We start from the raw sequence: 14,036 nt of genomic DNA on the forward strand, positions 1-14,036 counted from the left end.
GGACCTATCTGTGCTGAGCCTTGTGCTCTATTTGCTGGACCGGACCCACATGGTCAGTGCTCTGTGAGAAGCTGCTGCAGACAAAATAATGGTCTTTGTATGTCCCTTCTCTGATCCCCAGCTTCTGCTTTAAAAATGGCACTGCAGTAATGGGTTTCTGTAGGTTTCTGTAGGATTACTGTAATTCAAAAGGTCACATAGGCAGTAATTATCCCATGTGTTTAGTTTAAGGATCTCAGAAATACAATGTCCATTCTAATTCTGTCATCCCAGATTGAATGTTTAATTTCTGCTTGCAGGTATGCTAAACTATAAACATTAGGCCTAAGTTTTGAGAGAGATTTCACCAAAAATGTAGATCTACACTTTCAATGTATACCAAGATTAATTCAGATGTTGAATATATTTCTAGCAACGCAAAGTTAATAGGATTATGTTTAAAATCTCTGAATAAGTATTTCACAAGCAGCAAGAGCATGGGATAAACTATAATTTGCTCTTCATTCAAGAGTCCAAAGGGCATATTTTGAAACCACCCCCTTGACTTCAGAAACCTGAAAATTAATAAAGGTGAACTTTGTCCAGTGTTTGGGTAGTGGAGCCCAAAAGTCACACTGCCCTCAATCTGTGCACAGCTTTTTGAGCTGTGTCTGTCAGTGGATTTTGACTAATTAAAATCTTTTATTCCTATGGGCTTGAAATGACAGTACGGCTGGATCCTTCATGCTGGAGTCTGCTCTGAGTTGTTACAGTCCAAAGATTTGCATCCTTTGCTGTCAGCATTTAGCCACGTTAAATGCACTGTCAGGAGTTTAGTGGTGAAACTTGAAGCCCTCATTCTCACCTACACACAGCTGAGTTAAATATTCCAGCTCCTAAAGTCTAGGTGAGCAGGCAAGTTTTAAACCCCCACTGGATGATGCTTGATGAAATATTGTGTTTGAATGTTATAGTCAGACAAACGTGGGTTTCTTTCAGGAGATCTTTTTTGGTTCAAATTAATACAGGTGAAGCCTTTAAATGAGGACTGAGGATGAAACCCTGCAGTGCAGGATGAAAATGAACACTAATACAACATTGTCCTTTCTTAAACAAGTTTTTAAATGAAAGGATTTTCATCAAGTAACAGGAAAACATTCATTCACTGAGTACTTCAAAGCTTTTCATAATTGCAGTTATTCCTTCCTATCCTTTATTAATAAACTGAATCCACACTAGAACTATGTAAGTAGCAACATGTTTGAAGACAGTAATAAGTACATTTTCTACCTCAAAAATAAGAATGATTCAATTTCTTGAGAGGAAAAGGTTGAGTTTCCCATAGCAGAAGAGGAGACTTGAAGCCCAGACCTTACCTAGGGTCTCTCATTACATGTATAAGTGCCAGGAAATAAAGTTAGACCTCATACTTCAGCTGCTCTGTAACTAGGGCTGTTCTCCAGTCCCTTATTTGTGCAAGTCATCACACTATAAACATGATGATTAGACTGGTAGAAGTGTTTAACAGTGAATATTTTTAGGATGTAATCATTCCAGGCTCAACTGGGAGTAAAAACACTGTTCTTAATGTCAAAGATAGGGAAATGGGACACATTACTTCATTCAAGCTTGTGTGACTGTTGTGATCAGAGTCCTCCAGCTCCAGACTATGGCCCTGGGTCAGTCCTATGAACTTTGTTGTCTGTCAGTGCTCGGTACTGCCAGTAAATTAAATAATTGCTTAGTGGAAGAGGAAAATGAGGCAGTACTGACAAGGGAGACAAGATATGCTTTCCAATGAGACCTGAAAATTGAGACAGAGCTGATTAGGCTCATATCACTGTGCAATCTGGAGATACTAAGCAACCAGCTCTCTGCATTTACTTCAGTGGGAACATTGACAAGGTGGAAATGTTCCTCCTGAAATGCAGAACCTATCAGGGCTGCATGGGGGAGGGAGGAGAGTTATTTTGGAATGGGAGAGCTAAAAACTTTCACTGACCCCCTTAGAGATTCCTGCATATAACAGCACGGTACCAAAATCCTCCTTGAGTTTATTTTGCAAAGATAGAAGAGTGATAGTCTGTAGGTAACTATCCCACTGTCACCAGTACAACAAGCACATCTATATGGTGAGGTCACATCTATGTTGGGATGGGATGAATAACAGGAAAGTGATGTCTGAGTGTGCTGAGCTTCAGGACAAGCGCTCCAGTTCCTGGCACAGGTTTTGCCTTGGCAGTGGTTTGGATACATTGGATGTAGGACAGACCAGTATGTGAAGCAAATGCCCTGCACTGCCTCTTTAGGCTTTGTGGATGAATGAAGCTGGGACAGATATTGGAGTGGGGGAGATGAGGGACTGTTTACAATCCAAGGTTTTGTAAAGTTTTTCAGTGAGTTTCTTTGGTTGCAGAAAGGTTTCTCTCAAAACACTCTGCCTTTCTGGGACTGCTCTGCCCTTAGTGCTATTGTAAACCTGTTTGCCTCATGATGATCGATCTATGGGTCACAGAAGGGCTCCCTGATCTGCCTGATGGCTGGCAGAGATGTTCCTGCTGACTGGGAGAGAAACATGCTCCAGGGCACCTGGCAATGGCTCTACTTGAGACCTTGCTTGGCCAAGGGGGGCATAGCGTGTGCAATTGGAGGCAGTCAGGGTACCCAAGGCTTTCTGGAAAATGAGCAGGATTTCTGGCTGGCTGATCACAGTGGTGAATTTACAGAGCTCTTTTGCCTCAAAAAGGAGCAGCAGAGGTGAGGAGGGATGGATCAGCATTGATTAAACTGCCAGTTCTGCTAATGTCAACGTGGACACAGTCACTTTTCTTTGCCAGCAGCAACTTAAATAATAAGATGCAGAGGGAAAAGGAGGGAGTGTCAGTGCTGAGCTACTCACAGTGCTGTTGGCAGTATTTAGATGAGGAACTGGTGGTGTGATGGATGGCCATGATGCAAAGATACATGGTGATCAGCTCTGGAAACAGGCTGTTTAAGGACGGCACCTGACTAGTCTGAAGGTGACTTCACCAAGAGCTGGTTGCTAGATACTAATCAATTATAATAATCCATACTAATCAAAACCTCGCGCCTTTCCTTTTTTTGGTTACTTTGGTATCCCACGGTCAGACATAATGAAATGTGTTTTGTGATATATATTTTTTTGAGCTTGACATGCATTATTCTGTGATTCTGTGACAACAAACCCTGATGAACATCTCTGAGAAGAACCTATTGTGTAAATACCCAGACATTGTTGTTTGGGTCCACATCTCCCTGGTCATTACAGAAAGGTGATCTTTTGATGTCTTTCAAAACAGTACATCAAGTTACTTCCAAGGAGGTTTCTCCTAAAAAGATGAGTATAATGCTTTAGTTCTAATTTTGTAGGAGTTAACTTGAATGTTAGTAACAACTCCAACATTTGATTTAATGTACAGAAATTAGGAGTATATATCTAGTGTTTCCAATTAACCAGGGACACGGCCTTTCCTGTCTGTTCAATCCAAGGACAAAAGTAATTTGTTAGGATAGCAAATTGCCTTCTACTCCTGCACATTAGCATTAGCGTATCACTGTGAAAATAATCCATACTATCTGGATTATGGCAGTGAAATTGCTACAGGTGAAAGCTGTTTTCTGAACTAAAATTTGGAGAAGATGAGAGAGAAAGAGAGACATGAGGGGCATCGTTAAATAGATTTTGGTATTTCTTGTTTTGAAAGGTTTCTACTGAAAAGGAGAGTACATCTATCTTGCAGAGGGGTTCCTTAGAGGGTTTAAATAAAGACTGAAGCTTTAAGAACAAAGTGAAAATGGAAGAAGAAATATACTGCCATGGGTAGCTCAGAAATGAGGCACTGGGGGTTTCACAGTTTTCATTAATCCTCTCCTGCCCTGAGGGTGTTCCTGTGTGACCATCAAAATGACACACGTGCAGCTGTCTGGTGCTTTGCTACATCTCTAGGTTTGATGTACTTTGCTCTGGGGATGGTTAAACCTCCAGCTGTTGAGAATGGCAGTTTGTTTCCTTCAACAAACATGCTCGGATGTTTATCTGAACTATTTAAGTCCACAGAATTAGATTATACATTGTTTCAAATAGTTTTTCAACATGTTTTCAGATGTTGATTACCAGGTTCTAGCAAGGAAAACCTGTCTTTCTCAAGCACTGCTTTACTGTTACATCAGGAGCTGGACTGGTGGCTTTGCCTGGGGTCTCCTAAAATCCTTGTAGTACTTAAGGCTTAACAAAACACATAGCAAGAACCACCTTACTAATACAGACGGGAGGAAACCAAGCTCTTGACTACCTGTCTTGGCAATAGGACTGCAAAGCTATACAGCATAGCAAAAAACAGTCACTAGGTGCTTCCCCATGGCAGTACAGCTCATACAGTTACATGGCAGTGTGTACTTGGGTAAAAGGAAGCAATGGGTGAGTCAGACACACTTGGCGGAGGAGAACTAGCTGGGGATGAGGGCAGGCAAGCAAGGACTCCTGGGAAGGCACTGTGCTTCTGCACACCCAGCTAAGCCAGCAGTGTTGGAAATGGTTTGGTTCTGATCACCTTATCAGCTTGGGCATTCTAGAGATTTAGAGCATTGAGAAACAGTTTAATAATAACTGACAAGACATTAGCATTGATTTTTAACAGGCTGCAAAGGTATGATAAAAGAGTAGGTATGTGATGGATAACAACTATGTGAACCATTTGTTTGGTTCAGCTCAGTTGGTGCTGACTGAAAAAGACAAGAGAGGGAAAAATGGATCTTCTCAGCCTGCCATGAATCTCAGCAGTGGGAAGTTCAGACCACCAAGGTTATAACAAACTTCAGAGCTTCTCTCAACACCCTATGGAACAATGTACTGATACAGAGATTGTTACTGAGACAATATCTGATGCTTAGAGACAACAGGTTTATTTGCTTTTATTAAGAAAAAGAAAGAAAGCAGGAAGTGTGGCTCAGGAGTGTGAACTGGGAAAGAGGACAGATATTTCCAAAGCTACTGCCAATCCCCTTAGATGGACATGATGAGGTATTGCGTGGTACTGGAAAAGGATCTGTGACTCAACATGTGAATCTGCACTGAACTGCATTCACAGGTTTAAATTTATTATGAGGCTTAAGGTCCAAAAATAGGAGCCTTTCAAAAAAGTGTATTTTAAAAAGGTATTAGAGGGTGATTAAAAACACCATTAAACCTCACCTCTGAAATAATGGGAGCGGTTATACATATTTCTCTGCAGTGGAAGAACTAAAATCCAGTCATTTTCTGACTCAGATAAATCTTAAGTTTCCCATGTGTGCTTTTGCAATTGTAAATTTGGAGAAAGAGTGCTGCAGGAAGATGAAAAGTTCTCTTGCCACAGGAAGACCTGGCCCTTCTTGCTCAAGTGAAGACATGCTTTTTAAGATAATTTGGTTTGTGATAAGTAGGCAGCTCTACATTCAGGTCTTTAAATCTCTTTACAATATTCCTGAAAGTATTAAATGAATGTGTAATATACAGGATCCAGGGAAACTAAAACCAGTTGTTTGGCCTCTTAACACACAGATGAAGTGTATTTCCCCACTTAAAAATCAGAACAACTGTATCAATACTGTGGAGGAAGACAGCATTCAGATGGTGTTGCGGACTGATATAGGCAGCTAGGTATGTTCTAAAAAGCTATGTTTGTATGCACAGCCTTTCTGCTCTTGGGAAGGGTTTTAGCTTTTCAGGTGTCTGGCAACACAAAGACCAGCTGTGTGCAAAGCCTGTTAGCTCTCCTGCAGAGCAGGAGGACTGTGCTCTTAAAGCAAAAGCAAACACACCAAGCTGGCTTCATTTGAACCATCCTGCATCGCTTCTGTTACTTGTCTACTAATGCAGGCCAGCTGTCTAGCCAGTGAAACAGAAGCATCAAATTACAGAAATAATAGGAAATGGAGAGTGAGAGGCCCTTTAAAGGTCATCTTGTCTGCCTGCTCCTTTGGCTGTGTTCAGCTTTACCTACAGCACTACTCCATGGTCTGTCAAACTGGTATTCAAAAGTCATCAGTGATGGAGATTCCAGCTTTACCCACAAACAAACAAGTGAAAAGTAAAAGCTATGTTAACAGCTGAGCAGCTAATCGGTTCTGTCTGTGATGCTGGTCAGATGAAGAAAATATCCGTTGCTGAAATATCTGTGTGCTTTACTAATGCTACAAGGAAACATGCTAATCCTCTGGGAACATGCACATCTTAGCACTGGGAAATGGGAAACGTGCGCTAATTTTGCCTGTAAGATGGTGAGCAGTAATCTGCATGGATGTCTTTTGGCAAGATGGGATTCTTTGGGACTATTGTACTTATGTGGTTGCCTTTTAGACTGTAATTGTAACAAATGTGATTATTCTACAGTCCTCCAAGAGAAGCTGTACTGTGACAGGGATGGAAGCATTCGCTTCCAGCCAATACAGGCCAGGCAGTGCTCATCCCAAGGATGAGCTGCATTTTTGTTTTCTTTTTTGGAACCTCGTCCAAAGCACTAAAATGTAATGAATTAAGACAATGCTGAATTGCTGGCTTAGAGCTGGCTATTTTTGATTCCCATGATTATTCTCCTGTTTGATAACAGTTATTGTTTGAGTAGATTTGGTTGAGCGCATCTTTTGCCTTGTTTTGTTGTTGCTTTTTTAATACAAGTTTTTAGAATGAAGACCCCATAGGAAGAGCCAGGGAAGCAGAAAGGAAGAGCAGAACTTTCTGGGGGCAGAGAAGTTGATGTAAAACCCCACTTTTAGAACCCAAACTTTCAGATGACTTTTAATGTCAGCAGACGTATCCAGAGGAATAAAATATATATTGGAGAGTTAATTTTGTAAATAGTTCTCAATAACTCACTAGAAGTTTTGGATATGTAATCGGATATTCCTTCCACTTCCTTAAACACATAGTACAATAAGGAATGAATAGATAACTGTTGGTTGCAACATAGCTTCATAATGCCCAGGGCATACAATTTTTTTACATAAAAAAGTAGAAATTTCATTAAGAAATGACATCTGAAACGCTCTTTGTTAAGTGTAATTTGCTGTTCAAAGTCACTTTTGGAAGTTGCTGCTTTGATTTCTGTCAGATGCAGAGGCATGATATGTGACATGGCACACATCAATCAACTCTCAACGTAAAAAGGTGTGGTGATTTGTCTCTAATTGAGGGGATGGGAAGGCAACTATTTCTTAATGTGAAATGATTTTAGATGGCTGTCAAACATCTGGAACCGATTAGTAGGCAAGTCAACTGAATGGAAGACTTTCATTTTCTGTTGTTGCCTGTTCCCAATGCTTTGTTTCTGTTGCTGTCCCTGTTTCTGTCTCAGTCCCACTTCTGTAAAGCAAACATCTGCAGCAGGAAGCCTATTGGAGGCCTTGGTGGAGGAGGATGTACTCTGAAAAAGCAAATGTTCCAATGAGCCATTGCTGCTGCTTTGGGCAGAGTGACTCAGCTCTCTGGGCATGGGTTTGCCAGCATAAGTGCAGTTTAACTCAGTTTTTCCCTGAAACCGATGAGTAAACTTAGTTTGAGGTCTGGTACTGCCATGTAAAACTTACTGAACTTTTTGCTATGGAAAGAGATGAATTAAGCCAGCATATTTTAGTTATCATCTGTGCTATGCTGCTATATATCTAATAGGCAGACACTTAGAAGCAGTGCATGAACACCTAATAAATGAAATTCCCCCAAGGAATCTGTGTCTGCGTGGGAGAGGAGACTGGGCAGGAAGGGAACAGGAGCAGCCAGAGGTGATGTGGCTGACAGGAAGATGATTCAGATGCTGCAAAATATTTCAGGGAAGTGTTCGTTCTGTTTGATATACGAACTAACTTTGTGCTGTCTGACCTGCACTGTTTTCTGTCAGAAGTCCTAAGCAGACGTAAAATTGAATGAAAAGAAAGCAGAAAATAACAGTGGATTCCTTTTCTTGGAGCTGGAAAGTAATGGTAATGCATTTGAAACAAACAAACAAAACCATACCATAGGTGCACGTGTAACACTTTGGGTGAGTTGGGGTTTGATACCAGAAACAGTCTGCAGAGAAGAAATGATTTTTTCAGAAGTATTTAAAGAGAAGTACAGGGGAAAAAAAAAGAGCCCTCTGCATCTCAGTAAGTTTCAAGATACTTGAAAGATATTGTAGAAAATGGAAAGATGTCTAGAATTTTTCAGTTTTTATTGCCTGCTCTTGACACACGTGAGCTGTGTTGTTTAGATACGTACCCCTTCCTCCCCACAAACCTTTTTTGTACAGTGCAATATACCAGACTATTTTCATCCCCCCACGTGCCAGATGTGACACCCTGTGGGTAGAAGATCTGCATGTCATCAAATCCTGTACTGAATGGTTTTCCTTTAAAGACACTATTTTCAATGTATCTCAAAGTCCAGCTTAGCTCTAAGTATCTCTTTTATGCTGGTACCACCAAACTGTATCAACATTATAGGATTACGAAGTGGGATCACTTGCCCTGTCAGCTCTGTGCTAGCATTATGGCTTCACACTGATACTTCCAGCAGGGCAAGTGCTGTATTTTATTAGTTACAGAGATTCATTGCGCATCCAGAAACTGCCCTCTGCACCCTGCTTTTATAACAGGATTCACTACAGCTGAGCAAATACAACCTCTGTAGTATATATGAAATACAAGAAGATAATAGTAGCAGGACAAACTCTGATTATCTATATAGTGTGTGCAGTGAATTGGGAATACAGAGATGCTTTGCACAATGGGGAGAAAAAAGGAGGAGGGAAAATGTATTTAAGGTCTGCCATGAAGGCCTAGCAGAACCTGCTTAAAGGATTCCTATCTTAACCAACTCTCCATAATCCCTAACAAAGGCCTGAATGCAATTACTTCTGCAATGTATTTCCAAGCCAGACTTTAGTTACATTCTTGAAATTGCAGTCAAACTGCAGGAGAAAACAAACCCAAATAAATCCAATGTACTGGTTGTTATCAGCCTCCAAACAATGAGCTGAAAGCAAACCCCCAACCCAAGCAGCTTGAGCCATTTGTTTCTACTTACCTCCATCTGTCTCTTGGATATTTGAAGCAAAGGCTCATTTTGTCCTGCAGATTCGGTGCTGCTGCTCAGTATTATCTCGCCTGATTGTAAAAAGGCTCCTGACCAAAAGGAACAGGAAAGCAGTACGTAAAACAAACACAGAAGCCCAAGAGGAAAGCTACACCCTAAAGACCAGCACTAATAGCAACTGAGAGACAGGGAAAGAGAGAACACTCCCAGTTACTAACTTTTTCCATTGATACATCTGTTACAAAACAATTTTGCTGCAAACTTCTCATCCTTCTTGCAGGCAATGCTTTGCTGTATGAGTAGACCTCAGATAAACCACACAGTGAGTGTGGGATTGGGCTTTTTTTCTCTTCTTTTTTTGGACCAAGTAATCAAATTAGTGAAATACAAGCTAGGAGCTCAGTTGACTATTCTAAAAGCATAGTTCTGGGCAGCACTTATCACAAGGTGCATTTGTCCATACTTCAGCTGTTGTTTTAATCCAAAAAGCTTCAATAGAAAGAGTGATATTTGAAGCGGTCACCTATGGGACTTCCTTGCCAGAGAGACTCGGTGCAGCAGAAGTGAATGTTTAGATGATTAATAACTTAATTTTCTAAGGGTGTGATGAGCAGGCGGAGAAAATACGCCGAACTGTCGTTGCCACAGAGGGGTTTTTCAGTGCCAAAAGAATAAAAATGGAGAAGGAGAGTTAATGATTTCACCTCTAAAGACTTCAGGATGAGGGGAATGTGCGGGGTACGAGTGGGATTTACTGCAGCGGCAGAAGGCACAGGGCCCAGCTGTGTGCACACAGTCCCTCAGTGGGTTTTGGCTTCTCCAGGGCTGTTCTTTAGTGTAGGTCAAAGAGTAGCAACGTGTGCCCGCAATGGCTGCACGGAAACTTTTCACACTGACATTTAATATGTGGCTTGGAACAAATAACAAACAATTTGGTTTAAATTAAAAAGTTTTGACAGTTCCATTTTGCCAAGCATTAGTCAGGGAGGAAAATTGATGGATGTGTCATGTTGGAAAATTCCCAGGGTGTAGTAAACTCATTTGTTTTTAGTTTGTTTTTAAAGTTAGGAGCAGATTCTCCTCTCATTTCAGCACAAATCTGGCCCTACTTCAGCAAGGCTGATCAAGCTGTGGTGACAGAAATTAAGGTCATGCTATTTACAAGATAAGGGAAATCTGCTTTGAGCCCATAGCTGGGAAATGCTGCGTAGAGCACTAGAGGTGGGAAAGAACCACTGCAGACATAAAGCTGATGCTGGGCCCCTGCAGTCAGCATCTCCTTTGAGCCTTGTTTTCTGAAGGAGTGTATGTGGTGGGGAGCCATGCACAGCTGAGGGTGCTCAGGATGATCAGGGCACCGACAGCCCCCGCTCTGCAGTCTGTCCATGCTGCTGGTGTGCTGGCAATATGGGCTTGTTTTCACGCCTGCTGGCCTTACTGCAGGGCAGCTCAGAGTAGCTGAGGACAGCTCTCAGCCATCAGTGCTCCAGTCAAGCTTTAATTCTTCAAGACAAGGTCATTACTGATTTGCTGCGCTTGCCTCACTGACATGTTTTGCTGATCAACTTATTCACTGCGTGTGGCCCTTTGCACAGCAGGGAGCTGCTACGCTGGGAAAGAGGGTTCTCTGTGAAGCTTTAAATAAGATTTGTTTTCTTTTTTTGTGCATTTGGAAGAAGCTCTGTGCTGACTTGTCAACATGATTTTCTTCCATCTGTATACATTTATCCTTGAATTAGAGCATCTCAGAAGCTGAAGAAGGGGAGAATCACTTTAGTCCATCTAATTTATCCGGGAGGTCAAATATACACTATTACACATTTTCCAGAGGTATTATACCAGTTGATATGTTGCTTCTATTACTTTGCATAGAGGAATTTTTTTATCTCAGTAGATCTCTTTCTCTCCAAAGACTTGCAGTGGCCTTTTTCTCTCTACCCTCCTGGTAGCTGCAGTGCCACTGTGCCACCCTCATTCATCTCTGCAGTATGGATGCTTTCTAAATCAGCTTTTATTAAGTGTTGACCAAATAAGACAAGTACTTTCTTCGTAGTTTTTCTGTGCTTCCTACTGTCATACCCTCTAATTGCATCATTTTCTTTGTTTTTTAATTGGGACGCAGCTTTGAAGCTGAACATGCCATAGGTCTGGCTGTTCAATACGACTCTGCAGTCCCCATATGTGCCTCTGTGGAGCACAAGTGGTTTGCAGTCTGCAGTTTGATGGCTAATCTCTGTTTCTGCACCATGCTTTTGTCAAACTTAAAGCATTAAGTACTTTTCTCTTTGACAAGTGTTGGAAGGCATTTCTACAATGGTGCTGTTTGATGGGTACGTCTCACTATCACCTCTCCTGGTGGTGCAGGAGGTACAGGGCAGGATTTCCAGTTCATAAGACAAAGCAAATCACTCTTAATAGTCAGATTTTCTAAAGAGCCCAACATGTTGAGCATCTGCACAACTTTGGGCTGAAGCAACTGGCTTGGAGTCATTAGTGAAGAAGCCTGGCTGTCAGTTGGAACCTGAGAACTTGAAAAGAGTACAACTCGTATGGTGCTACACAGAATTTATGCACCCAGATTTTGTCTCTCAGCTCTCAAAGTGCTTCACGGACACTAAACATGCTGATATGGTCAGTTGCTTTATGTAATACTAATATACATAGGGTGAGGAGATGTCCACTGCAATGAGGTACTAATGAACTCCGCAGGGCAGGGGAGGCGACTGCAGTCAGCTTTGTTTGGGAGCAGAAGTCGATGCAAATTAAGTTTGTTCTGCAAGAGCAGCTGGAGTGCTGGGAAAGCAGAGGAGCTGGAAAAGGGCATTTTGGGAAAGATGCTAAAAAGTGATTTACAGGACATTAAAGGGCGATGTAAAATGCTGGTAAATCATAAAAAGCCTGGAGGCTGCTCTGTAGTTCTTTGAAGCAGGGAAATCTAGTCTTGGGAAGCAAAAGAGGAAAGCAGAAACAGAGGAATCAAGCTGTACTTGGAGTACAAGCTGTAAACTCATTGCAATCAGCTCTATGGGTTGCAAGGAATCTCAGTGGTACACAAATGGTGGGTTGGGTCCGTGCTGCCCCTTTCTGACTGTGCTATTGACCTTTTAGAGGCGAGCAGCCGATCTCTCGAGGCTTCTATTTGCAGCAGCTGTTGCTGGGCTGCTGCTTGGGGCACCAAAGGGATAAAGGGATGCTGCAGAGATACCCGGCCACGCGCCGGAGCTCGCGGAGGATTCACACCCACGGGCCGAATTCGCCGCTGCGCCACAAGATGGAGCTGTCGTCACGGCAAAGCGATACTGCAAAGGTAGCGGCCTTTCGAGATGGTGCTGAGTACACCTCGAAAATAAACAAAAAATAACGTTAATTTCGTGGCCAGCAACGTGGTAAGGACTGTAAAAGAGGGGAAAAAAGGCTTTGGAGGAATAATCTGTAATCTCTGAGTCTGCAAAATTGGCCCCAAGCATGGAAAGCAAATGTAAGTGTGGAGACAACCTGGGCAGAACTGCAGCTCCAAAGAGAAGCAGGTGTGTTTGTAGAAAGGAAATGACAGAAAATGCCAGTGTCTGATGTGTAGGGCCGTACAGAGGGTCCTTATCAGTGCAGGACCAAGCTCATGTCCTGCTTCCAGCAAAGGACCCTGAGGGAAGAACTTCCATCCTTCACGGTGCTCATTTCTTAAAGGTTACTGTTCCTCCCTCATTATATTCCCAGTTAAACGCACCTGGATATTCTTATCAGCAGAAACAACTGAATCTTTCTTTGATTCATTTCTGTAAGACCAGCAAAAGCAGCCAGACAAGGAGTTTCAAGTAATAGTGCAGAAAAGGCAAATGGTCTCTCACATGGACGTTATTTTTAGAAGAGCTGAGATTAAAGAGGTTACTCTGACCCAGAGGCTATTCTGAGATATTGGAGGATTCCTCTTGCAGCCAAATTCCCTGGGAGGTTGTAAACAGGGCTTAGCAGGCAGAAGTTGTGGTATCATTTCCTCCAGAGAGAAACCTTGCTAAGATCCTTTCAGGTTACAGGTGTGCATATGGCAATGAAAAGGAAGGCATATTTCCAATCCCAATTACTACTTTGCCATAATTCCCTATGATGATACAAGCTCACCCTGCAATTTTATGTTCAAATGTGGATAACTGAAGTAGCATCTGTGCCCTTTCCAGCCTCATCTCCTTGTTTCAGTCATGTAAGTTGGCCTTAGGCAAAAAAAATCTCAGCTTCTCCTATGTCAGAGTGCCAGATCAGAGTATGAGCTCTGGTAATGAGCTCATATATATGGTGTTTATGCGATGGAAAGTAGAAGTATCCTGATAGCTTGTACTCACCTTGTTGGTGCAGTGAGCAGTGCTTATCCATGTAACTTTTATACTTTGTCTTGCAGTTTTGATTTTTGTTGCTGGGCAAAGATCTCTCTCCTTGCAGTTTTCACCCAAGAAGGGCTGCATCACTAGGACAAAACAGGCTTGAAGATCCTTTTCTTGCTACTAGCATAGAAAAACCTGAGCAGACTTGACCTAAATCCCTTTGAAATAACTATACATTATTTTTCAATTCCTTGTGGCTCCTTAGCATACATGCAACAGAGTAGGTGGCGGTTGCCAATGTAACAGTTTGGAGAGGAAATAAAAGACCCATTAATCCCTTGAAAAATCCACGTGTACTTTGCCTTGAGGGTTCTACACTCAGCATGACCTCAGTTTGCTGTGTTACTCACACACAAATTTGCTCGTCTTTAGTTCTGATGCCAAAAGTTCCTTTGTGTGCTGGGCTCTGCTGTGAGCCTTCAGCCAGCCCTTGCCAAGACTACTTTCATTCACTGTGCCTTATTTTGGCACCCTGTCTTGGGAACTGAGGATTTGCAGCATACTGAGGAGTAGGCATATCTTCCACAATGCAACTTTTTCCTTCCTATTTCTCTTAACTTTGTGTTACCTCAAAGCTTGATTAGTTTGATTCTATTCCCAATGTTGAATGCGATGCT

At 42.0% G+C, this 14,036-nt stretch overlaps 2 protein-coding genes across 8 annotated transcripts in view; one reads left to right on the top strand and one right to left on the bottom strand.

Annotated features, from left to right (window-relative positions):
- The window catches only part of LOC107318146 (calcium-activated potassium channel subunit beta-2), a 107,966-nt gene extending 98,376 nt beyond the window's left edge, over positions 1-9,590 (bottom strand). For 2 of the 5 annotated variants that reach the window (XM_085513272.1, XM_015871599.3), the window contains exons 1-2: positions 9,265-9,402; positions 9,038-9,135 (exon numbers count right to left, since the gene is read on the bottom strand). In XM_085513272.1, the coding sequence (XP_085369398.1) occupies positions 9,038-9,075 (38 nt within the window). In that variant the 5' untranslated portion in view covers positions 9,076-9,135; positions 9,265-9,402. Of the gene's footprint in view, positions 1-9,037; positions 9,224-9,264; positions 9,403-9,569 lie in introns of those variants that run through there. The other 3 variants (XM_085513275.1, XM_015871601.3, XM_085513271.1) reach the window with 2 other exon arrangements.
- TBL1XR1 (TBL1X/Y related 1) overlaps positions 1-14,036 on the top strand; it is a 375,211-nt gene that overhangs the window by 88,609 nt on the left and 272,566 nt on the right. The gene's annotated exons all lie outside the window — the stretch shown is intronic.

This window comes from Coturnix japonica, chromosome 12 (assembly GCF_054131305.1).
Source record: "Coturnix japonica strain WE chromosome 12, WE-NBRP24, whole genome shotgun sequence".
Taxonomy (NCBI): Eukaryota; Metazoa; Chordata; class Aves; order Galliformes; family Phasianidae; genus Coturnix; species Coturnix japonica.